General features: G+C 44.8%; 1 protein-coding gene and 1 long non-coding RNA gene across 2 annotated transcripts in view; both read right to left on the minus strand.

The window, feature by feature from the left end:
- Positions 1-254: 254 nt before the first annotated feature.
- Positions 255-16,268, minus strand: LOC131481911 (uncharacterized). Its single transcript, XR_009246643.1, has 3 exons — positions 16,037-16,268; positions 15,581-15,642; positions 255-336 (listed from the first exon to the last, which is right to left on the minus strand). It is a non-coding gene; the product is annotated as an uncharacterized LOC131481911 (long non-coding RNA).
- Positions 16,269-21,153: 4,885 nt separating this feature from the next.
- The window catches only part of UGCG (UDP-glucose ceramide glucosyltransferase), a 37,140-nt gene continuing 33,003 nt past the window's right edge, over positions 21,154-25,290 (minus strand). The window contains exons 7-9 of the mRNA XM_004600026.3: positions 24,651-24,737; positions 24,144-24,333; positions 21,154-23,635 (exon numbers count right to left, since the gene is read on the minus strand). Coding sequence (XP_004600083.2) covers positions 23,465-23,635; positions 24,144-24,333; positions 24,651-24,737 — 448 coding nt within the window. The 3' untranslated portion in view covers positions 21,154-23,464. The remainder of the gene's footprint in view (positions 23,636-24,143; positions 24,334-24,650; positions 24,738-25,290) is intronic.

The raw sequence follows: 25,290 nt of genomic DNA on the forward strand, positions 1-25,290 counted from the left end.
TCATAGTTCCAGAAACGAGAATTTAAAAGGATCCAACTAGATCATTAAGTATAATGGTGAAAGACACTCCACTCGTGTATAATCTGTGGTTGCAGGACCCACATATTTGGACTATCAAAGAAACACTACTGCTGGCTCAGAGCACATGCTTCAGCCCACGCTTTTAACTTCTTGTCTCCTAGTTCTTGCCTTGAGTGTTCAATCAACAAACTCACCTGGCTTTAAGACTGGCTGTTTTTGGGTGGCAAAGATTCCTGGTGAGACAGCTGGACTCCATGAACATCAGTCCATTTTCTTCTTGAATGTTGGAATGAATCTCTTTAGGGTGTGTAATACCTGGGGAAAGTATTAAGGGCAAGGAAGAGAGATCAAAACCAGTGAAGTATCACTTTTAAGGTGGACTACACTCTGTCATCAAAGGAGTTCAGTATCAATAACTGGCCACTTGGTAGATGATTGGTCCATCTGCATTATGGCTTCCCATCCAGGACATCAGTTGGGTTTTAATCTTAGTGAGCATTCAGACATGGCCGTAATCAAATCAGCCTCAAAGAGAGGAATTGTGTGTTCTTGAGTTGTACAAAAACTTCACTCTCACCAGCAAGATGTCCTTTGTCACTGGGGCTTTGAGTTAGCATTCACACGAGAAACAGTCTTATGCTTTCACTTCTTTTGAAAGATATTTTTAGCACAATTCTTCTCTAAACCTTTTTGTCACTTACTCATTTTATTCCACCTCCTTGAGCATTGGTCAAAACCATTAGCTACTTCCCACGGATCTACATTCTCCATGAAGCTACACCATAAGCCCACAGCTGGGGCCATCTGACTCCTTAGGCCAAATTCACTACATGCCACAGCAACTATACCATTTTTACCAATGGGGGATTTTATTTTCTCACTGTCTTTCAGAGCCATCTTTCAGGCAGCAGAAAACTATTAAAATTCCACTCCCTTATGGTGCCAGCACATCATGAGGAGTCATTTACTGTAGGTTAATGTACTATCAGGAACTGCAGTGTGAGATGTAGACATGTATCAACAACGAGGTGGCAGTGTGACAAAGAAGCTACATGGAGACTTGGAGTCACCTGCTCATATAATTTGCTTGTAACTTCAGGACCTTTGGAGAGCATGCTGCCAAGAACACTTGATTTTACAGCTGAATGAACAAATAAGATCTCGATCATAACTGACTGCTCATACTGCAAGCGTTCTTGGTGTCATTGGGTAGGAATTCAGTGTCTGTAATTGACAGGAATGCAGTATGCATCGACCAGTAGCAAGTCAGGGCTTCTCAAAAGGCTAGCTGTCCACGAGTACAAACCTCAGGGGATGTAGTTGCGAGACTCCCATCTGAGGTTTGCTGTAGCAAGCAGACAGGTGCCTGAATCGACACAGACACAGCAACACCACTGGTTCGGTAGCCATCAGTCCTAAGCACTAGATGTTCAAACCAGCTGGGGAGTTTTGGTTTGGATCCGTCTCAATCCTTGAAAGTCTTTGTGGTAATTTGGTAAATTGGGCAAGACAGAATAGTTATAATAAATGTATCTTTCCTCCCAAATCTAAAAATGTCTACCAAACAATGAGCTAACTTCTTAATGTTAAAAGTTGCCAGATTTGGGCCCAGCTTGGTGGTCTAGCAGCTAAAGTCCTCGCCCTGAACACGCCAGGATCCCATGCGGCCCTGCTTCCCATCCAGCTCCCTGCTTGTGGCCTAGAAAAGCAGTCCAGGATGGCCCAAAGCCTTGGGTCCTGGCTGCTGGCTTCAGATCGGTGCAGCTCCAGCTCTTGTGGCCACTGGGGAGTGAATCATCAGATGGAAGATCTTCCTCTCTGTCTGTCCTCTTCTCTGTATATCTGACTTTGCAATAAAAATAAAATAAAAACCTTTATTTAAAAAGTTGCCAGATCCAGTTGTGTTACTTTTTAAGGTGACAACTGAATCCTTAGATTTGATGGAAGATTTGTACTGTAACAAGGAAGATTCAGAAGTCCACTACAGTTTTCACGGGATACATCTTCTGTTTCTGGTATATGTGGGGCTCACCCTTGGCATCTACAACTCTAGCTAAAACCTGTTCCCCAGTCCTATTAGCTCAGTGTCTCTGGGTCAGCACCCTGTCCTAGAGCAGGAGAAAAGCCATGCGTGCTCTGACATATGGCGCAGAGGCATGGTAACACGATCCCTGGCTGAGTCAGTGAAGGTGTCCCGTTCGGCCTGCCAGGAAAGCAAATTGCCATAAACGCTCCTCAGTATTTGAACAGACAAAAGCAGTTTGCATGCCAGGTGTTAGGGTCTAGTGACTGACTTTTTTTTCACTAGACTAGTCAGTCTAACAACTGACTTTCTTTAGTAGAAAAAAAAAAAAGGCCACAGAGGGGCAGCAGGTACAATTTGGGACACTATCTACACTTATCATAATCCTCTATATTTCTTTGAGGCCTCTCAACAGCTGTGCAAGCTAAACAAGCGTGTTAGAAAGTACTATAAAACGCCACATGCCTTGCAGTTTTCAACCGTCTTTTGATTGCACCTGCATTTCTGTGACTCCACCAGAAGAGTTTTTGACCTCTAGGAGCAAGGAGGGAAAGTTTTAGAGCTGCACCATCTAGTACCATGATCACAAGTCCTACCTGTGGCTACTGAGTGTCTGAAATGTGTTGATTCCATATTGAACTGTACTGTAAGTGTAAAATACACACCATATTTTAAAGTCTTATTATAATAATAATTCTGACAGTGATACCATATTGAAATGATACTATTTTGGATATATTAGATTAAACAAATTGTACTGTTAAAATTAATTGTACCTGTTTCTTCATACTTTTAAAAATGTTGCCTCTAGGAAATTGAAAGTGTGAACCATTTAGTAACTTCATTGTACAGTATAGCTTTAGTATAACTCTAAAGGTTTGCTTTATTTTTCTTACTGCAACAGCCCTCATAACATGGATTAAGAAGTCACTTTACAAATTAGCCAATTGTAAATTTTTTTGAATTTTTTGAGACTGTATGGATTATGATGCCATAATGCATTTGTGCTGCTAAATGCACTGGGCAAGCAGCAGAAGATGGCTCAAATGTTTGGACTTCTGCATCCACATGGGTGACCCGGATGAAGCTTCTGGATCCTGGCTTCAGCCTGATCCAGTGCTGACCAGTGTGGCCACTTGGGCAGTGAACCAGAGGATGGAAGACTTCTCTCTTTATCTTTGCTTCTCTAACTCTGCCTTTCGAATAAGGCAAATAAATCTTAGAGACATAAGAAAGTTAGGACTCCCATCTGCTGGCTCATTCCGCAGATACCTGCAGGTACCAGTGCTTAGTCAGGCCAAAGCTGGGGTAGGGACAACAGCCAGGGCAACACCTGGGTGACAGGAATCCAAGCCCCTGGGCCACCAGCTCTGCCTCTCAGGATGGGCTTCAGCCGGAAGTTAGAACTGGGAGCAGAACCGCAACTCAAGCCCAGACACTGCTACAGATTGCAGCACCTCAACCAGCATCTTAACTGCTCTGCCAAACGTCTGTCCCTTAATTAGTCAGTCAATACATTTCAACTATCCATTCATACACAAATGGGTTTGGGGTTACATGGACCCTCCCCCCATGTAACATTAACATCAAAGAATTTATAATCTGATTACCACCAAACTGTTGCTGACTAGTTCAATCCTATATTATTCCAAAACCAACAGTTTGGATAATTTCTTCCTCTAAATATGCATTTACCCCAATAGGCAACTGTCTTCGAGGCAGGAGGAGGCTAAGGCTGGATATGCACGTGGGGTGTTATCACAGAGCATTTTTCTTTTCTAAATTTTTGAAATTTTCTCTTTAATATTGTTTACATAATTGAGAGGGATGCAGGCCCATGTAGGCCTCTGATTAGAGTGGGAAGGGTCATGTATGGAGGAAGGTGAAGGGGGACAAATGTTTCAATCTTTTTTCCTCCTGTTTCCACAGGGAAGGAGAAGGAGGGGGCTGGTCCTTGCTGTTAAACTACATTAGCATATGGAGCTAAGGGATGGTCATTTGATGATGCCTTAAAGGCCTCAATGTGGGGAAGCGTTCTGAGGTTATTACTTGATTGGTTTTGATAGCATTGAGATGTCATTGGCTTCATTGTACCAAGGCTGAGAAAATCTTTCCAAGACCTATCAGCTGACTAAATCCACTTAGTGCATCCACAGGCCCAGGACCTTGTTGCAAAGCTTGGTTAGAATTGTTCAACCTATTATGCTTTCTATCCCCTGATGAGGCAGTTGACGTCCCCTACTGGCATAGATGAGCTGGCTGTCATGTCCCGTGTGTACATCTGGGCATGCTCTCCACTGCACAGGCATCAGCAACTGTTCAGGCCCAATCCCACCAGTACACATGGCCAAAGGTTGGACAACACATCCTGTGATTTTTTCCCCGTGATCAGGTCTAAGCCCAACCATCTAGTTGGGAGGTCCTCTAAGAAACTTCATCTGCAGTGACCTCAGACCTGATTGTTGTGTGCACTAGCCAGTACATGGTCTGTCACCTACACCAGCCAACGCACATACCTTTGGATGCACTTGCCTACCTGGTCATTTCCACCCCAGCCCCATATCTCATGTGAACCGACAAGTGTCAGACCCAGTCCTCATGCATACCAACAGGTGCTATGACCTGTTTGTGGTGACCGCAATAATCCCAGTCAGGTCCGCCCCTAGCCTGGGTTTTTGCATGTGCCAGCCTCTGCTGCTACCTAGCCAAGCCCAGCCCACATGCCATCTGGTTCTTGTGCACACCCACGGGTACTGTGGCTTGGTTCAGCCTGCTCCACCCCAGGCCCAGCCTTCACATAGACTGACAGGTACTGCCCCCTTGTTCAACCTGGCCTGCCCCCAGTCCTAGTTCTTGTGCTTGCCAGCAGAAGGTACAGCCTAGGAGGAGAGTGCCCACAGTTTCCGTGCAAGTTAAATTCCCAGCCCCTGGATTTTGTGCATGCCAGGGGATACTGTGGTCAAGCCTTTCATGACTCTCATCCAGTTATGGCACTTGCCAGCAGGTGCTATGGCCTAACCCATTGTGGCTATTGTGTGCATAGAGGGTGTAGCAGCCTAACCCAGTCTGGCCCACACTTTGTCCAAGCTCTCATGCACACCTGTGGAAGCAGTGGCCTAGCAGAAAAGTCCCAGTTGTTTCCACACTAGGACCACTCCTAGCCCTGGGTCTTGTACATGCCACCACGTACCCAGTTTAGATAGTTGCCTCCAGTCTTGGCATTTGGCAGCAGGTGCTGCAAACTGGTTCAGCCCAGGTCACCCCCCAGTTCCTCTCTCACCAGTTGGTACAGCAGCCTGGCTCCAGCCTGACCTACTCCAGCACCAGCCCTCATGTGAACTAGAGCATATTACAGTCCAACTGTACCCTGTCCTGTATCCCATCCTGGCTGTTGTTCATGCCAGTGTGTGTTGTGGACTGGCCCAGCTCAACCTGCTGCAGACCCAGCCTACATGTGTGCTAACAGGTATTGTGGCCTAGCCTGGTCAGGCCTGCCCCCAGCCCCAGTTCTCACGCTCAGCAGCAGGAGCTATGGCCTAGCAGGGAAGTTCCTCAAATTCCTCAACCAGGCCAGATCCCAGCAACTAATCTTGCATGTGTCGGGTGCTGCTGCCCAGACTGACATGGTTGGCCCCAAGCTTGGAACTCACAGAAGGGTACTGCAGCCTAGCTCAATTGGCTCATATCTATTCCGGCTCTTACTGATGGGTACTATAGAGTGACCCAACTCGTCCCACACTCACTCTGGCTCTCATGAACACCAGTGAGTGCTGGAACCTAGTCTAGTGTTGCCTAGCCCCCAGACCCAGCCCACGCACATGCTGATGCGTGCTGCATCCTTGCCCCAGCTTTTGAGTATGCCAGTGAGCTATGGGTGATGGCTATTTAGCCCAGCTCAGGTCTCCCAACATGGGCGGTCATCTTGGTCTATCACAGGCATGCCCTCCCAATTTCCCCCTGTAAACCATTCCATCTTAGCTCCGTAGTCTACCTATGAGTGCAGCAGTCCAGTCCATAGAAGTCTCCAGAAGTCATTCCTCCCCATCAAACATGCCTTCAGCTGCTCCCACCCTAATACTTCTCCAGACCCCCCTTCCTTGGGGCACCTGCCCCACACCCTGGGAACCAGGATGGCATGCCTTGGCCTGGCATTCCCTGCCTTCCCACATATCTTTAAAAAAATTTTAGCCTGTTGCAATGGCCTAACAGCTAAAGTCCTTGCCTCGCACGCACAGGGATCTGATATGGTTGCTGGTTTAATCCTGGCAGCCCCGCTTCCCAACCAGCTCCCTGCCTGTGGCTTTGGAAAGCAGTTGAGGATGGCCCAAAGCCTTGGGATGCTGCACCTGTGAGGGAGACCCGGAAGAGGCTCCAGGCTCTTGGCTTCTGATCAGCATAGCTCTGGCTGTGTGGCCATGTGGGGAGTGATCAGATGAAAGATCTTCCTGTCTCTCCTCCTATCTGTATATCTGCCTTTCAAATAAAAATAAATAAAATAAAATAAAAATAAACTTTGCCAGCATACTGGTATGGCTAATACAAACTTGGCATTAACCAGGCCCAGAATGCCTGCCAGCTACTGGCTGCTTTTCTCCTAGAAGTGTAACGCTTGCCTAAGTACAAGGCAATCTAGGCAGGTGCCTGCAGTGGAGGAGCAGAGTCTTTTTCAAGAGTGTATACCTTTCCTTGAACTTACAGTCTTGGAGTTTCTGAAATGATTCAGACCTGGGAACTGAGGAAGCAGGATTTTATATGCAGTGGCTCAAGAAAAGCTTCTTTTCTCAGACTTAGAGGCTTTGGGTCTATAAATCAAATAAAACCTGATTGTGGAATGCCCATCTGTGTCAATCTTAAGTTTTCTGATTAATTACACATCACCAAAGAGTCAGATTATCCAGGTGTTCGATTCAGTGTCTTTGGCAACTGTGGAAATGATACCTCCTATGCCAGAGAAGGCATTTAGCTCCATGGTTAAGGCACCTGCATGCTTCACCTGGGTGCCTGCATTTGGTACCTGATTCTGCCTCCTGACTTCAGCTTTCTGTTACTCCAAACCCCAAGAAACAGTGGTGATGGCTCAAGCGACTGGATTCCTGCACCCCCCATGTGGGAAGCCCAGCTCGTGTTCCCAGTACAGCACTGGCCATTGCAGCCTTTGGAGGAGTGGATTAGTGGCTGGGAACTCTCCCTCTGGGTGTTCACACACACACACACACTCACACATATTTAGCTGTGCTTGTGTGCCCTGTTCCTCATCTTATCCCTGCACTGAAATTGAGGAGACCACTTCGGTGCCCTTCTCGTTTATATCCTTGGCATACATGCGCTTTTCAAAGATTCTGGCTCTCTTTGAATCAATAGGCTTGCTATTTTAAAAAAAAAATTTCTAAAAAAAAAATTTATTTAATTGAAAGTTGAAAATCAGAGTTACGAAAAGAGAGAGAGAATGAGAGAGACCAAGACATTTTCCTTCTGCTAACTCACTTCCCAAAAGGTCACGGGAGTATACAACTCCATCCAGGTCTCCTACATGGGTGAAAGGGCCCCAAGAACTTGAGTCATCTTCTGATGATTTCTCAGGCACATTAGTAGGGAATTGGGTTGGAAATGTGGCAGCAAGGACTCAAATTAGTACTTCCATGGGTTGCTGGCATTGCAGAAGGCAGCTTAGCCAACATTGCTACAACACTGACCCTGAACCAATATGTCTTTCAACTAATGATATGACCATATCTTAATAATCTCCATTGAGGAGGCATGGTTTTGAGGTAACAGCCTTTGTGTTTCTTGCTCTATATCATACCCAGAAATCTCTAGTCTCTTGATCTCTGTTAGATGTGGCCCATCTTTGACTCACAGTTTCTAGTGAACCAATGGAGGAAAAAAAAATATTCCCAGCTGCAGGAGCTAGGATTTTGCATCCAAATTCTTCAGGAAGAACAGTGATTGAAAAACTTGAACTGAGTCTATTTATATTCCATAGTCCTTGATCAAGCTTCCATTCTCACACACATTATTCAGGCTTTTACTGATAAGAAGGGAGCAAAGATTTAACATTCTTTTGATGTCTTTCCCTTTCTGGGTCTTTCCCTTTCTGGGTGCCTCAGGGCATGCTGGGATGTGACTCCTAGTCTGGCAGCAACCAGAGATCATAAGACAGTGGGGTAGGAAGAGACTCAGCTGCCTCTTGCAGGGTAACTTCCGCTAGCAAGATTGTTCTGGAATCTCAAACAGCAGAGAAGGATCTGTGTGTGTGTTTCCGGAGAGTTTTAATGGGCTCTGGAATTCCCCAGACACATGCTGTGGGACCTGCTTCTTTCTCATTAATGTTGTCATTTTTGCAATATACCAGAAGAGGTGGTGGAATTGATTAAAGTGTTTACTTCAACTTGTTAGAGCACTAACTTTGAGTATTAGGAGCAGTGGGAAAAGCGAAGGCAGTCTTCACATTCAAGAGTGAGTAGGAAACGGGACGAGGGAGACAAGCCAGGGGCACTGAAGTGCTAGTCACACATCGAAACAGGTTGGAGAGTGACCTGGGCAGCTCCGGGGAAGGCAGCGTCAGGTGACGTGGCTGTGATCCTGTCACGTGCTTCTCCCACCCGTCAGCTTCCCCGGGGGGCTTTGGGGAGGTCAGACCCTGCTCAGGGTTTGTGTGAAATGAGGAGGAATTCCCAGTGTGAACGGGAATAGTTCCTACATGGAACATTTCCATCTGATTTATATTAAGGGAAAACGAGATGGTAGTCATGTTTAGGTCATAGAATTAGGAATAAAGCAACGTTCTGAGAAGGGTTAGAGCAGCAGGCTTCCTGCTGATTTTTCTGTCTCCAATCTCACTCTCAACCATGGCGTCCAGAGAAATCTTTTCAACACACGAAGCCTTCACCAGTTCTCTACTGCCTGCATGATGAAGTCGTGCTTTCAGAACTGTACACCTAAGGTTCTATCTTTGCCTTTGCCAGTCTATCCACTCCCACCTCACTGGGCCCGCCACTCTCACCCCCATTCTTATCCTAGGGCTGCCCAAGCGCCTGGCTTCCTCCTGGAGCCTGTTCAGAGCACAAGTGCTGACAGATGCAATTTTCTAACGAGAGTGGCTCCTGCAGGAGGAAAGACTGTAATCCCAGCTTTCCAGAGGGAGAAATGGCTCCTTTGGCCTAGCTGAGCCTCTGGGTGGACTTTGGAGCCTCAGAGGAGGTAGGTTGTAATCTGCAGCTAATCCATCCCTATAGATAGGAGCACAGCCAGGGGCGAGGAGCTCGGAAGGGAGAGGCAGACGATCAGAACAGAGCAGGAAAGGGAGAAAACGGCAGTAAGAATTCCTCGGTCGGACCCAGCACAATAGTCGAGAAGTTAGAGTCCTCACCTTGCATGTGTGGGCATCACATATAGGCATCAGTTTGTGTCCCGGCTGCTCTGTTTCCCATCCAACTCCCTGCTTGTGGCCTGGGAGACGGTGGACGATGATCCAGGGCCTTGGGGACCCGGAGGAGGTGCCTGGCTCCTGGCTTTGGTCAGCTTAGCTCCAGCTGTTGCAGCCACTGGGGGAGTGAATAAGCAGAGGAAGACTCTTGTATCTATATCTCTTTATAGATCTGCCTTTCCAATAAAAACGGATGAATCTTTAAAAAAATATTTATTTTTATTGCAAATTTAGATATATGCAGAGAGGAGGAGAGACAGAAATATCTTCCATCTGATGATTCACTCCCCAAGTGACCGCAATGGCCAGTGCTGAGCCAATTCGAAGTCAGGAGCCCGGATCCTCTTCCGGGTCTCCCACAGGTGCAGGGTCCCAAGGCTTTGGGCCGTCTTCGACTGCTTTCCCAGGCCACAAGCAGGGAGCTGGATGGGAAGTGGGGCTGCTGAGGTTCGAACCGGTGCCCATATGGGATCCAGACGCGTTGAAGGCAAGGACTTTAGCTGCTAAGCCACTGCACTGGACCCAATTGATGAATCTTAAAAAGAAAGAAAGAAAGAAAGAAAAGAAAGAAAGAAAAGAAAGAACAAACTTCATCATACACTGTATTGGGATGGTGTTGCAGCCCTGCCCCCTTCATACGCCTTGACAAAACAAGCCAACTTATACCATGCCATTTTCTTCTTTTCCACTTCTCCAGGATTTGAGCTAACTTTGAATTTTATCTAAGATTGTTAAATTTTTCCAGTGTAGCAGCAAGCGTGTGACCAAACAGTTAAGATGCCTGTTGAGGGGCCAGTGTTGTGGCACAGTGGGTAAAACTGCTGCCTGGAGCAGCAGCATTCCTCATGCACTCTGGTGCATGTCATGGGTGCTCCTCTTCTGATCCAGCTCTCTGCTAATGCACCTGGGAAGGCAGCAGAGGACGGCCTATGTGCTTGAGCCCCTAACATCCACATGGGAGATGGGGACCAATCCCCTGGCTCCTGGATTCCATCTGACCCAGCCCTTGCCTCTGTGACCATTGGGAATGAACCAACAGGTGGAAGATCTCTTTCTCTTTTTTTCTTACTGTGCCTTTCAAATAAATAAAATAAACATTCTTAAAAAGATGCTGGTTAAGGTGTTTGTGTCCCATATCATAGTGCCTGGGTTTCATTCCTGGCTCCAACTTCCTGCTAACAGAGACGTTGCCAAGCTAGAATAATGGCTCAGGGAATAGGGTTCCTATACTGTGGTCCTGGCTCCTGACTTTCCTCCTGGCCCAATTCTGGCTGTTATGACCATTTGATGAGCGAATCAACAACTTTTTATTTCTCTCTGTGTTTGACTCTAAAATAAATAAAAATTTAGAAGAAAACAAATCTCCCACCAGTCTCTTTTGGTTATAAAATATGAGTTTTATCCCAGGCTGTGCTGAGCTCTGCTTGGGTGATGACTGCAATGAGCTTCATCACTCACCATTGTTTCCTTGTCGTTGAGATTTTCACTTGGAGCGGGGTTATTTTCTTTAGTATTTCCTTAACGAATTCCCACACACAGAATACATAGGCAGCATACTTTCTAAGACCCTACATACTCCCAAGTGATTTCTCTTCATTTAGTAAGACTTTGGGCGTACAGTATCATAATACCATTGATTTCTCCTCCGTAGCCTGTAAATATCATTCTTTCATCACCTAAGAGCTTTCGTACTGCAGAGAGACTAATGATGGCCTAATTCCCTGTCTTTTGTCAATCATTTCCTCTTTCTGGTTGTTGAAAGGTAAATTTATCCTTGGAGCTAAGAAATTTCACCAAGGTGATTTTTCATTAATGACTAGGGAAGCCATTTAAGTCTAAAGAAGCTTTAGATGGAAAAGGGTTGTTTTTGTTTGTTTTATTTCATTTTCTCCCCTACGTTCTCCTTTCTCCCTCTGGGAACTCTGTGAGTTAACTACTAAGTTTTCACCTATTCAGTCTCCTGTGTCTGGCATTGGCCTTTTTTCTTAGTTTTTAGTTTTGCCTTGCTTTGTTCTGGGTTATTCGGGCCTTACCAAACATTAATCTAGTTTTCAGAGTACTGATAATTCTCTTTAATGTCTACATTGAGTTCTAAAATTAGGAATCATACTTTCTCATTTTTTAATTTCATTTTTTATGCTCTAATTGTACCTCCTGAGAAGTCCTCATTACGCTCTCCCCCTCATTATGTTTGAGTTGCACTTCACTTCTGTTCCTCCCATTAATTTTCCCTCTATGTCAGCCGCATCTCCTGGTCATGCCGTCGCGGCGCTTGCCTGAAAATGACATCCTCCCTTTGTAATGTTTTGCTTGATCATTTGCAAGCCAGCTGCTGAAATCCCTCAAGCCATGCTGGAGTGACTGCCTCAGAACCTGGGCAGCAATTAGCAGGACAGGAAGTGGGACAGTCTCTGTTGTGGTTGTGGAGGGCAGGGTCTCTGTTCTCAGAGGCAAGCGAGCTGCACTGCGTCTCCCACTGCCAGCAGTGGAGTCGGTCTCTTTCTTCTAGAGTGGTTATAACAAGGGGTAAGCCAGCCAGACTGGAGGGGGGGGGGGTCCTCATCTTTCCATACCAAAAACAATGAACTCTTGATTGGGTCTGGATTATTTGTTTGGCAGTTGAGTTGTGCTGGTTTAGAGGGACTTAAGATCAAAACACTGCACAGGTTTTCATTTGCCTCAGAATTCCCCAAGAATGTGCAAGTACGTGTGTGTGTGTGTGTGTGTGTGTGTGTGTGTGTGTGTTTAGTTCCTGTTTCCTGCACACAACTCTGAAAATCTTTGGCATGTCCCTAGGGAGAATACCCTTCTACACACCAAGATGTTGATTGATGCTGGTGGTCACGAGATGGGTTGAGCACGGGTGCTGGTCACAGGGTGAGTTGGGACTTTTAGCCCTGGTCCCCCTCGTGCCAGAGAAGAGAGAAGTGGAGAGTTCAGCTGATCCACACGATTTAACTATCACATCTACGTAAGGACTAAGAAGGATACGAACCTGGGGACTTCCAGATGGCTGAACATGCGGAGCTTCCCCGAGGGTGGAGAGCCTGGGCTGGTCAGAGAAGCTCTGTGCCCTTTCCCCATACGGGGCCCTTTATGTCTCTCTACCTGTAGCTTTAGTGACAGCCTTTACAATAAACTTGAGAATCGAAATGGTCCAATTCATGGCCAGGAAACTACACCTTTAAGTGGGTGACCTGGGAATTGCCCAGTCATTTCCTGATTGGTTGAGAGACCACCAATGGGGAACGCCTTCCCTGACGATTCTCCTCACACAAGCAGGAGTGAGAGAATGCTTTGAAACCCAAGACTTCTCCAAAAACTTCAGGGTCTCTCCCTCTCTTTTCAGGAGACACCCCATCTCCCAGCTCTGTTCCAAGAGATGCTTTTACCTTCTTCCTCCTTATTTTCCCATTCACCTGGTCATTTTGCAAATAAAACTCTTCTGCAACCAATGCACGGCTTTTTATTTCCATACTAAGCTGAGGAAGGAACCTAATGCATTTCACCAGCAAAAAAACGTACAGCATCTCCCTGGGCTCTGTCTGCTTCTAGCACATCAGCCCCGGAGGGGTCGCGGGGATTTTGATGAGGATAGTCGATTGGTCAAAGCTCCAGTAAAACAACTAGAGGCTCGTAATGGCGTTGGACGTGGGGGAGGAGCAGCCTTGGGGTCTTGGCATTGAACTGTGGGATCTGCCATTATTTTCCATGTAGACGATGTCAGAATTGACGCTCACTGTGAAACTGAGTGCTTGCGTGCTGCTGGGGTGAAACCCCCACATTTTGTGAGATCACAGAGCTCTTTGGTGTTGATCATTATGGAGTCAGAGCAGAGAACACACATGGCCACACAGGCCTCTTGGGATCAGTCTCGAGACAGAAATGGCCTATATACCCTCTTGGGCTAAGCCACATAGTAAAAAAAAATCTTTAAGGATTTATTTATTCTTCTTGCAAAGTCAGATATATAGAAAGAGGAAGAGAGACAGAGAGAAATATTTTCCATCTGATGATTCACTCCCCAAGAGACCACAACAGTGAAACTGCGCTGATCTGAAGCCAGAAGCCAGGAACCTCCTCCAGGTCTCCCATGCAGGTGTAGGGTCCCAAGGCTTTGGGCTGTTCTCGACTGCTTTCCCAGGCCACAAGCAGGGAGCTGGATGGGAAGCAGGACTGCCAGGATTAGAACCGGCAGCCATTTGGAATCCAGGCACGTGCAAGGCGAGGACTTTAGCCACTAGGCTTCAGTGCTGGGCCCCACATAGTAAAAATTTTAAGCTCTCATCCCCCTGGTGGTAAAATTAAAAATGTTAGTATCTAAGAAAAGAAATTCTGTTCACTTTTCAGTGAGTTTTCCTTCCTTCATTTCCACCTCCCTTATCTGGTATCAGGCCTTTTCCGGGCAATCAATATCTGTTGAACTAGGGCCTGGCTTGCAGATGCCTGTGTTGTGGGCAATTCTGGTGGGCCACTTCCCACAGGCATCAACACATCCCATCCTAAGATGGGAAACTTAACTTCTGGCTTCCCTACCTTGCTGTTTTTTGAACAATGGCTAGAAGCACCCACTTTTTTTTTTTTTTAAGATTTCTTTATTTTTATTGGAAAGACGGATAGAGAGGAGAGACAGAGAGGAAGCTCTTCCATCCAATGATTCACTCCCCAAGCAGTCGCAATGGTTGGAGCTGAGCCAATCCGAAGTCAGGAGCCTCTTCCAGGTCTCTCATGCAGGTGGCAGGTGCAGAGTCCCAGGGCCTTGGGCCATCCTCGACTGCTTTCCGAGGCCACAGGCAGGGAGCCGATGGGAAGTGGGGCTGCCGGGATTAGAACCGGCGCCCATATGGGACCCCGGCGCGTGCAAGGTGAGGACCTTAACCACTATGCCATCATGCCGGGCCCAGTACCCACCTTTAACCCAAGGAAAGATGGCAGAGGCTTCCTCACCCAGGGATGCTGTTGGGATTTAAAAGGATTCTTAATTATTCTAGGGTTGAACAACCACAGAAGCTAAAGGATGTGTAGAAAAATATTATCAGGGCCTGGTGCGATGGCCTAGTGGCTAAAACTTTGCCTTGCATTGCAAGGATCCCATGTGGGTGCTGGTTTGTATCCCAGCTGTTCCACTTCATCCAGCTCCCTGCTTGTGGCCTGGGAAAGCAGAAGAAGTTGGCCCAAAGCCTGGGGACCCTGCACCACGAGGGGAAACCGAGAAGAAGTTCCTGGCTCCTTGCTTTGCATCAGCTCAGCTCTGGGCATTGTGGCACTTGGGAAGTGAGTCAGCAGATGGAAGATCTTTTTCTGTCTCCTATGTAAATCTGCATTTCCAATAAAAAAATCTTAAAAAAAAAGAAAAGGGAAATTATTATCGTATGGATGATCGACAATGCCCTCAACAGCTGGAACTGGCTGCTGCCAACGGCCGGTCAGAAGACACCTGGGAGTTGTCCTTGAATCATAAAGAACTAATTGTCCCTGGAGAGTAACAGTTGGCAACATTCAAGACTGGTAAAGTTCTTTGAATGTTGCCCATGGCATGGATGCATCTTATTCTGGGTAGGATGTGCTAGCCTTCCGGTTGTGTGGGCTGTGTACGGGAATAGAGCTCTGTGCAACCAGGTCTTGCAGTCGATTGTCAGGTTTTGCAAGATTGCATTTTGGACAATACAGCACTGGTTACAACAGTACTGCTTATAACAACCTCAGTAAGCCAGACTGTTCCTCTCCACTGAAGAAGGAAGACCAGTTTCCCAAATATGGAGGACCAGCAACTGTGTCCTTCAGAGGGAACAATGTATCAATTCCTGAAGTCTGGAGGAAGGAGAGCTACTCTGTCCCCTGACCTTGATGTTTTCATTTTCATTTGGTGACCACAGCCTAGAACTTGAGATCCCTATCAGAGCAACATGAAACTTCCACAGAAACAATGTGGCTTTCCATATGTGTCCTCTTCATTCTCATATCTCCCTGACAAGTAGCTAACACTGGTGTCCACTGAGGACAGAGAGATTGGACAGGGTGCACATGGCAAGCCGGAGAGTGAACCCACGCCTGGCTCCTCACCACAATGGAATTGGTCATTCACATATTAGTGATAGAGGCATGCTTACCTCTGTGTTGTTCATGAAGTCACTCAATGGAAAGGACTCCATGGAGAGCTGAATCTAGGTACCTGGAACACAAAGTCAAATAAGTTACTGATCTTCCTTGCCCTTGACATTTCAAACAGAAAGATGAATACAATGAAACTGGTGATTACGACAATGAGTGTGTTAAGTGCTAAGGCAGAAGTGAAGGGTGAGGCTGTGGAAGCACAATGGAATATGTGACTCCATGAGGTCAAGTCAGGGAAATCCTCCTGTGGGAGACAGCATCAGTCTAATCCCAAGAGCACAGTGGAAGTTGGATAAAGGGATGGGGTGGTGATGAGGAAGCAACTTGCATGAAGGTCCCCAGCAGGAAAGACCAGATGTCAGGAAATGCAAGCAGGTTCCAGGAAGAGAGTGCATTTATTAAGTTGAGGGGAAGTAGTGAGAGCTGAGATGAGAGAGGTTGGTGGGACTTACCTGACAATGGCTTCTCTGCTGTGAGAAAAGCTTGGGTTTTGCCCGAGGCACAGCATCAGCCCTGGAGGTGTCATAAGAGGGGGAGTGACAGGGCGAGATCTGTATCACAATTAGAATGTGTTGTTGGGTGCAGCTATGATGGCCATGCTTAAAATTCTGCTCTCAGTCACAGTGGTTCAAGTTGGATTGGCACAGGGGCTGCAAACTTCCAGCCCAACAGCTTGTATGATCAGAAAAAGAAAATACTCAAAAATAATAATGAAAATTCTGTGGGAAAATTTCTGTGGTGCAACTTTCTTTTTTTTAACTTAGAGTCTCTTTTTTTTTAAAGTTCATTTTTATTTGAAAGGCAAATTTAGAGAGAGGAAGGAAGAGATATCCAATCCATAGGTTCATTCCCCAAATGGCCACAATAGCTGAAGTTAGGCCTGTCCAAAGTCAAGAGCCAGAAGTTTCTTTTGGGGCTCCCATGTAGATATAGGAGCCCAAGCACTTAGACCATCCTCTGCTGTGTTCCCAGACCATACGCCATGAACATGGAGCTGGGTTGCAAGTGGGGAAGCCAGGACTCGAATGACATTCATATAGGATGCTGGCACTGCAGGCAAAGGTTTATCATGCAATGCCACAGTGTCAGCCCCACAACCCGACTTTTGAAAAATGTAGTAAACATAAATTGTAGAATGGATTATTATCAACAAAATAAATTGAAAATTAAAGTGCCAGGCCCACACATTTTTATGGATAACTTTCTTCCCATTTTTAAGGAACAGTGAACTCCTAGCTAAATATTTTTTTGCTAGAGTCTTAATAAATACATAAATAAAAATTAAAAAAAGAAGAAAAAACGTAGCTCAACTGATTTTTAGCATAACCTATCTCTATGAACATAAAATCCAGAAATGTATCGAGGCAATACACAAAGACCAAATAAGCTTTTAGAAATGCAAATATATATAGACTGAAAAATGTTTTTTCTTTAAAACTGAAAATGGGTTTTGTTGAGAAACGGGTTTTGTGAGGAAAATCACAGTGTAAAGATGGTTCTTTGATTTGGATCACTTACAAGGCCACAGTGTTGCACAGGCACTAATGAATTGTGCCCATTCCTACCCCCTCTTGCCTTGGTGACATATCCCAAACATCTCAAGAGAGTGACAAGTTCTCTTTGGTAATGCAAATTGTTTTGCTTAAAAGGAAAAGATATGAAGCAAAAAGGAAAAAAAAATTAGGGTGTTGGTACTGGTCTAGGGGTTAAGAGCCTAGAGGGATGCCACAATCCATTCTAGAGTGTCAGGTTGTCTCAAGCTCAGCTCCTGATTCCAGACTCCTGCTCATGCGCACCCTGGGAAGGTTCAAGTACGAGGGAGACCTGGGTCGAATCCCAGCTCCTGACTTTGGCCTGGCCCAGCCACGGGCTGTGGAAAGCATTTGGGATGGGAGCTCTCTATCTTCAAAAATAAAATCTTGAAAAGGAAAACATTCAGACCCACACTTAAATAAGAAATGGAAATTACAATGATGAAAAATTACACATAAACAAAACAAAACCCCTCAATGTCACCAGTCACTAAAAAAAAGTCTGTTTATCTCAACAATGAGGTCTGAAAAGAAGCCACGATCAGGCTCAGTCCCTGACCAATGCAGAGACAAAGCAGGAAGTAAAATGAGTAATAAAAGCAAGTAAAAACAAAACAAAAATATGTTCTGTGGGCAGGCCTGCGGAGTCCTTGATGAACTCCCCTTTTTTTTTTTTTTTTTTTAAAGATTTATTCATTTTTATTACAGCCAGATATACACAGAGGAGGAGAGACAGAGAGGAAGATCTTCCATCCAATGATTCACTCCCCAAGTGAGCCGCAACGGGCCGGTGCGCGCCGATCTGAAGCCGGGAACCAGGAACCTCTTCTGGGTCTCCCATGCGGGTGCAGTGTCCCAATGCATTGGGCTGTCCTCGACTGCTTTCCCAGGCCACAAGCAGGGAGCTGGATGGGAAGTGGAGCTGGCGGGATTAGAATTAGTGCCCATATGGGATCCCGGGGCTTTCAAGGCGAGGACTTTAGCCGCTAGGCCACGCCGCCAGGCCCAATGAACTCCCCTTCTTGAGCCCCTTTAGCAATGCAAGCCAACTTTCTAGTTTGTAAGCCCATCACAGGGTCCTCGGATGGGAAATGCATCGTTGCTGTCATCTCCAAGTATTTGTGCCAATTTCTTCTTCATTACACCTAAACTCAGTCTGGTTTCTGTCCTTTGCACTTGACTGAACTGGCTTCCAAGGTGGCTGTTCTTAAAACGTTTCCTGGGCACCTAAGTCATTGGACTCTCAGGCTCCGGGGGCTGCTTCTGGTCCTCCAAGGACCACTCCATTCATTGCCTCTCCCTGAAGAAACGCGTCACCATTGTAGACACGAACAGCCCCGCTGTACTTCCCTCGTGGCTACTTCCCCTCCCATTGGGCTTATGTGACAATGCATGATGGACCAGGCTCCAAACACACCGCACTGGTGATGCCACAGGAAGAATGCCTACTGCAGAATTTAGCAGCCTCTTCCCTTCCACCTGTGCCCTCTCTCCTAACCCCTTCCTTGAAATAGCTCTTCCCAAGGTCAATTGGCACTCTTCTACTACTTCCTTCTTTGAAAAGAGAAACATTCACAATGTGTCATCTCATTGAATCACCTTCTCACCAAGTGTTGTCATACCCACTCCTTGACTTGGTAATGAGCTCAGTCTCTGGAAGATTACGCAAGCTGCTCAAAGGCTCCCAGCCACCACAAAGCCCAGGTTGAGCCAGGTTTGGTAGCCTCTTTCCTGCCTATTCTGGTCCCTTGGTATCTTGAAACAAGTCTCCAGTATTCTGTCCTTCACTTACGGGTTGACACAGTCACTGGTTGCAGCCACCACTTCCCTGTGGACAACTCCCAAGATCCCTCTGTTAGTCCCGCTCTGCCTGCCTGTGTACCTGAGATCGATGTCATAAGGGGAGATGACAGAAGTTCTGCGCCAGTAACAGGGCCACAGAAGGTGGCATGACTGTGATGCCAAGGGCACAGAGAAGGGGGAGGGGTGTTTTGATACTTGAAGTGCTGTAGAGAAACACACGGCATCTCTAAACTGTTCAACAAACTGTTAAGTCTGTGCTGTTAGCATGGTTGTCTGGAGAACAAATAGCTTCCACAGCAGTGCCATGAAATCCCCCACCCACAACATCTAGTCTCTGCTGTTGCTTCCCGCAACTAGGGAGGGCTCAAACAAATGGATTTAGCACACTTGCCTCCTCAGGCTGCTAGCCACTGAATGATCTGTTACGAGGTTAGTTTTTTTGTTTTGAGGAACTGCTGAGATGTTTCTGTCAGTCCTGCAGGTATCAGTACGTTCAAGTCAAGTCCTTCCGTTCAATGCGTATCCTTGCAGCTCTGCAGCCAGGGCTGCTCACCAGGTTGCAATGCTTTCTTTCCATCAAAACGAGGCTGGTGTGGTCACTGACTGTAACCTGCAATGAGTCAATGAGCACCAGACCCTGAGAACCCTCAGGACAGGCCTGAACTGTTGGCTCTTCACATGAACACAGTCTTGTGGTATGTACTAATCTTCCCCATCAATAGAGTCTGCAAAGGATTTTACCTAAACTGGCTTTATAGTTATTGGCATACTTGTTCTACGGGTTTCAATCTGGTTCTCTAGGCTGTTTTAAGGTTTAGAATATAGCTATTAAAGCTGTGGACTTGGGTAAGTTTTAAAACTCTTCTAGGTAGAATTTAATATGATCCTATGAAAAAAAACACAACCCTGAGATCAGAACTAGCAGGGAGTTCTAAAAGCTCATGGAAAAAGGAATGGAAAGAAAAATTTTGGTGCAAAAATAAGTTTTGAAACTCATCTGTAGTTTTTTGGATAATACTCACTTTCTGTGAGTTTCTGGAAGACCCCTCATCCTGGGGCTTCTACAGCTCTGCTCACTGCATCACAGCTACTAAACCTTGTGACTGGAACTCTGAATAAGTGCCCAATTCCTTCACTCTACATACAGTTAAGGGCGAGGGACTTTTGAAGTCTGCTAAGCTATAAAAGTAAGATGTACACAGTATTTGTTGATCATGCCTTTAAACTTCAGGGTGAGAAGCCCATCAATGGGGAGTAACGAGCTTGCTTGCTGGGTCCAGGTGGTGGGGAGCAGGCCTCCAGAGGCCACGGTCAAGATCCTTGTTATAGTGTCTGGTAGTCTGATCAGGCTGCTTTGTAAAGGAATACCAACGACTGGTCAGCTGATTGAAGCAACACGCTTCTGACTGTACAGAAGGTTGTGGAAGACATGATGAAGATGCCAACACATTCAGGGTCCAGTGAGGGCCCCCTCAGACAGCAGTCTTGTATGGTGGAAGGGAAGGGCTCTTTGTTTTCCTTCCCGAAGCCAAACCTTCACGCTCTGAGCATACATCCAAGCCCACTCCATCTTGAAATATCCTCACACTGGGGATCAGCCTTCAATACACACACATCTGGGGGTGGGGGACATATACATACATTCAGTCCGAAGCAGATTCTGTCTCCCCTGGGGTTGGTCCCCAGTTGAGTATTCCGGTCTGGTGTGCTGGTGGTCTTGGAATGCCTCTAGCCTGGGAGGAGCTGCCGGAGCCTGTGGGGCACAGCTTGGTCTTGCTCTGCAGCAGCAACGCCACTTCAGCCCTTCCCTGCCTCTCCCTCTCTTGGCCATTGGAGAGGCTGGGTTCAGACTGTGAGCTCAGGGGAGGGAGGGACCAACCACTGGGCTCTTTCTAAATGTTATTAGGGGCCAGCTGTTCTCACAGCAGCATTATGAGAAAAGCCCAGGCCTCATCCAGAATGATGACATCTTTGTGGGCAGGACCCAGGCATCTGCATTTTACAAGGCTGCCTGCCAGCTTCTAATGGATACCCAGGGGAGAAAGTCCTACTTTATGGCACAGAGCCGCCTGCAGCACATGTAAGACAAAGACAAGGCAAAGCCAATTCAGCACAGAAATCTAACAATTCCAATTTAAATGGTGGAAAAGATTATCCACAAATATATACAATAAAAGACAATATAGTAAAAAAAAAAATACATTATTGCTAATGTTTTGATTGTATTCAATTTTTATTTTTTGAACAAAAAACTTAAGACAATGATTTTAAATAATAAAACATGGTATATTATAGAGGGTTTTTTTTTCAGTTTATTAAATTTGGACTTTTACAGTTCTGTTGATACTTCCTTCAGCATGTTTATTATTCCTGACATTTTATGATCACTCCAAACTTGCTAAACAAAGAAGCACTCTGTCTGCCTATGTGAAGCTTCACTTAGAGGAAATACTCCACTATCACATAAAGCACACACATACATATATTTTTTTGTAAATATTTACAAACTACAAGAAGTCTGTCCAGCCATTTTGGTTTTGTTGTTACATTGCCCATACTGAGATTAGCAAAAAGGTAAGTAACAAGCAAGATTTCCACGTTGGCAGTGCAAGGAATGGCATCAACCAAACTTCATCCAATGAATCATTTACCAACATGGGCAGCAAAACGCGACTCATGTCACAATGACTAACAAAAATAAACATGTAGTGGATCACAACTAGACTGGTTTTCAATGTGCAACTTTGCTCGGGGAACAATGCTACCCACTTCACAGAGAAAAAGGAATATGCATCCAAGCCTTTGTTCATGAAGAAAATGCCCTTCAAACAAATTCATCATAAGGCAAAAAAGAAAAAAAACACATAAAAAACAAATTCAAAACTTAGAGCAGTTTGGCCCAGAGAAAAAGTTGAATATAATGTGTATACATAGTATATCCACATTTATAGATGTATTGCGATTTAAACCATGGGTCTAGTCGTTAGACAATCAAATGAATTGGCTCAGTGAGTGAAAAAGTGTTGGTTTTCTAAAAATACCTAGTTATTGCTGATATGCTACACATGATGCTTGGCCACGGGGAAGTGCAGGTGCTTAAAGTTGAAAGCTGCCGCATTGCCAGTACAGAGCCTTGCTGGAGGCATTTACTGGGACAATATGCCATGCAGGCCCCAAGAGAGGGCCAAAGACCACTACAGAGAATATCAAATGAAAGGCTTATGCACTTTTCCTTACATTTAAAAAACAAAACAAGTCCAGTTCACCACAAGTTAAGTACAACCTGACAAGCAGAGGGAAGCACAGCATGCATTTACAATGAGCTTGGATCTAGTCTATTGTATCATAGAAACTGGAATACAAAAATTCAATTTAAATAGGACTAGACAAATCATAATAGTAAAAAAAGAAACACACAGTAGACCTAGTTCGATACAGATTAAGAGTAAATCTCATCCTATCCCCATCTCAATGAACTCTACTGCAAGTTTTTGACGGCTATTTATTTACTTAAAAAAGATATTAAATACCTGTATCATGAAATTACATTCTTATTAACAGTAAGATGTACTATGTAAGAAAATAGCTCATGTGTGAAATGTGTCTGAAATGCATTTTTCCTTACAACTATCAAAACATCCACTCACACTAAAACAAAACCACCCTTCAACCCCCCTCCCCCCGGCCCCGAAAAAAAGTTGAGGAAAGTTGGGGTGAGCTGGATGAGGAGCAGGGAAGGAAATATTCAGCTATACTAATTACAGCACAGTGATTAACAATGGTTCAAGACAGAACCAACAAGCGTTGGTCAAAAACATACCTTCAATCCATGGCTACAAGTAAAAACCAAACTCGGCTACTTTTGGTTCATTGCAGTGAGACCAAAAAATATCTCTCACAGCTTCATATAAATACTAGATTCCAGCTCCTTTATTATTATTTTTAAAAGTTTTTTGTTTGTCTTTGCAAGGCCTAGCTACCTTATTACAACTTACATTTGCTCTGCAACAACTACAAGAGGTAGGCATAAAGCATGAAAAAGTTTCTCCATTAGTACCTTGCGTGGGTTGTTCATTGCATATTGCTATTCACTGTAGACATGAGAAGTCACTCTCTTCTGTCTTTTCTAAACTCCCAAAGCTGTTGCCATCCCACCGATGAATGTTCTAAAAGAGAGTACTACTCCCAAATAAGAAACTTTCTCTACTGAAGGATACTGTCATAGTGTCTGTTGCAGAACATTCATATACATATGTGTGTGTATTCATTTAAAAAAATAAACAACAACAACAAAATACAAACCTGGGTTTCTAGAACCAATTCTCTTGATTCTCTACTTCCATAAAATAAAGTGTATCATTTGGCCAAGACTACAGATGTTTTTTTTTTTTCACAGATGCAAGTGCCATGCAAAATAAATTAAAGAACAGATACCAAAACAGACATGTGATAAAACTACTGAAGGTAGATTTTTTAAAAGTATTTATATAAACATAATTTATAATACTTCTCCTTTTTCCTTTACATACAGTCACAGAGCTGTGGTTATACATCTAAGATTTCTTCTGCTGTGCCTCCACAGCGCAACCTGTAGCGACCAGTTCTCCAGCTTATAGTTGGGTCCCATAACGCCGACAAAAAAATGTATATTGTCATGGATTCACGGATGAACCAAGCGACTGCATAATCAAGTTTGGAAAAACACAGCGTGCCTCCCTAGGAATTAAAGGAAAAAAATGCTAATTTGCTCACTGTCAGACTAATAAGACAGTTACAAGTGAAAGAATATTCTTCATTAAGAGTACTTAGTACGAGTTTTGCTATTATTATACCTACAAGTGTACTATTCTCAGGGAACTGCCTAAACTCAAGTCTGCTTCCTTAGTTAATCTAACTGCCACATGCTGTATGCCATCTAACAAAATGTTATTGTAAGAAGCACTAAAATAACTGCCATCCTAATGTTCTCTAGGCTTGAATGCTTGTTAATCTGCTTAACATCCTTCTTTGGGAACCTTAATAAAAGTGATCGTACAACTGACTGAAGGCTGTAAATTAAATCAAGTTTTACGCCGTCAACATGCCACAAAGAATGTAATGTTTAAACCTGAATTTAACCCTTAACAGGAAGCCAAAGAAGGGCTCAGGTAAGACTTTCCTTCAATATCTTCTACATGAAAAACAACATTAGCTCCAGCCAACCTTTTCCCGCCTGTCCACATACCTGGACGCCCCTGAGTTGGATGTAGTCAAATATAAACCAGGCCAGGCAGTGACACATAAAAAACACCATAATGTCCCACCGGAATACATGATGGGCTGCCCATCCGATGATTAAACTGGCAACAAAGCATTCTGATATTGGTTCACAAATGATTGTAGCAGGAAGCATGTTGATTCGCAATTTGGTCCACCTGAAGAAGTTGAAAGAATCTCTCAATTCATTTCTATAGTTTGCACTTTGGTGAAAAACAGATATTTAATCAAGGTACACTAGAGGTCCACAAACACACAAATTCAGACTCCTCCCTCTTTGAAAACATTCAATTTCACACAGCCAAGAAAAAATACAGTGACAGAAAACTTATTTTAATACAGAGCTTAAAAAACTACTTTCTGGAATGAAACAAAAATCTTAATCTTGAGATACTTTTTAATCAAGTTAGGCCATGTAAAAAATGACTCCCCCCATCTCTCTTAACAGAGTATAAAAAGAAGAGAGCTGATTTACCTGATCATTCTTGATTGAAACTGAGAAATTGAATACGAGCCAGAGTTTTGCATTGCAACTTGAGTGGACATTGCAAACCTCCAACCTCTGAAAATCCAGACAATTGGAAAATGAGTCATGATGCTGAACACAGGGAAGCCAGACTGCAGTCTGAGGTCGCTCATCCCCATGAAAGCAACACACTGCTGCCGTTTAGAGCCGCCTTTCCAGCAGCAGCAGCACACCCCTTAGAAACATTCTAGCAAGCATGTTGGCCCATAGCGGTGGGTACTTCCCACGAGTTGAAAGGAGCTACCAACTAACAACTTCACAATGTGACAGACTTAACATGCATAACAGTTTAGCCTCTGATCATTACTACTCTTTATCTTAGCTAAAAGGCCGAGAGGCAATGGTGACTAACCAAACACTAGAAGGGTGTGTGCAGGCAGACCTTCACTAAGAAATGTAAATAAGAGGCACCATGTATCTTATGGGAGATGAGAGGAAACCATGAACCACATGAATACCACTGCAAGAGAATTTTAAAGACATATGTCAATTTTTAGAACCATAAGGCAGCTATTTATTTAGAAATCAAACATTTTAGGATAGAGTACTGCTAAGGTAATGACATCCATCGGTACGTGTCTTCTTAGCA

Source organism: Ochotona princeps, chromosome 14 (genome assembly GCF_030435755.1).
Source record: "Ochotona princeps isolate mOchPri1 chromosome 14, mOchPri1.hap1, whole genome shotgun sequence".
NCBI classification, from domain to species: domain Eukaryota; kingdom Metazoa; phylum Chordata; class Mammalia; order Lagomorpha; family Ochotonidae; genus Ochotona; species Ochotona princeps.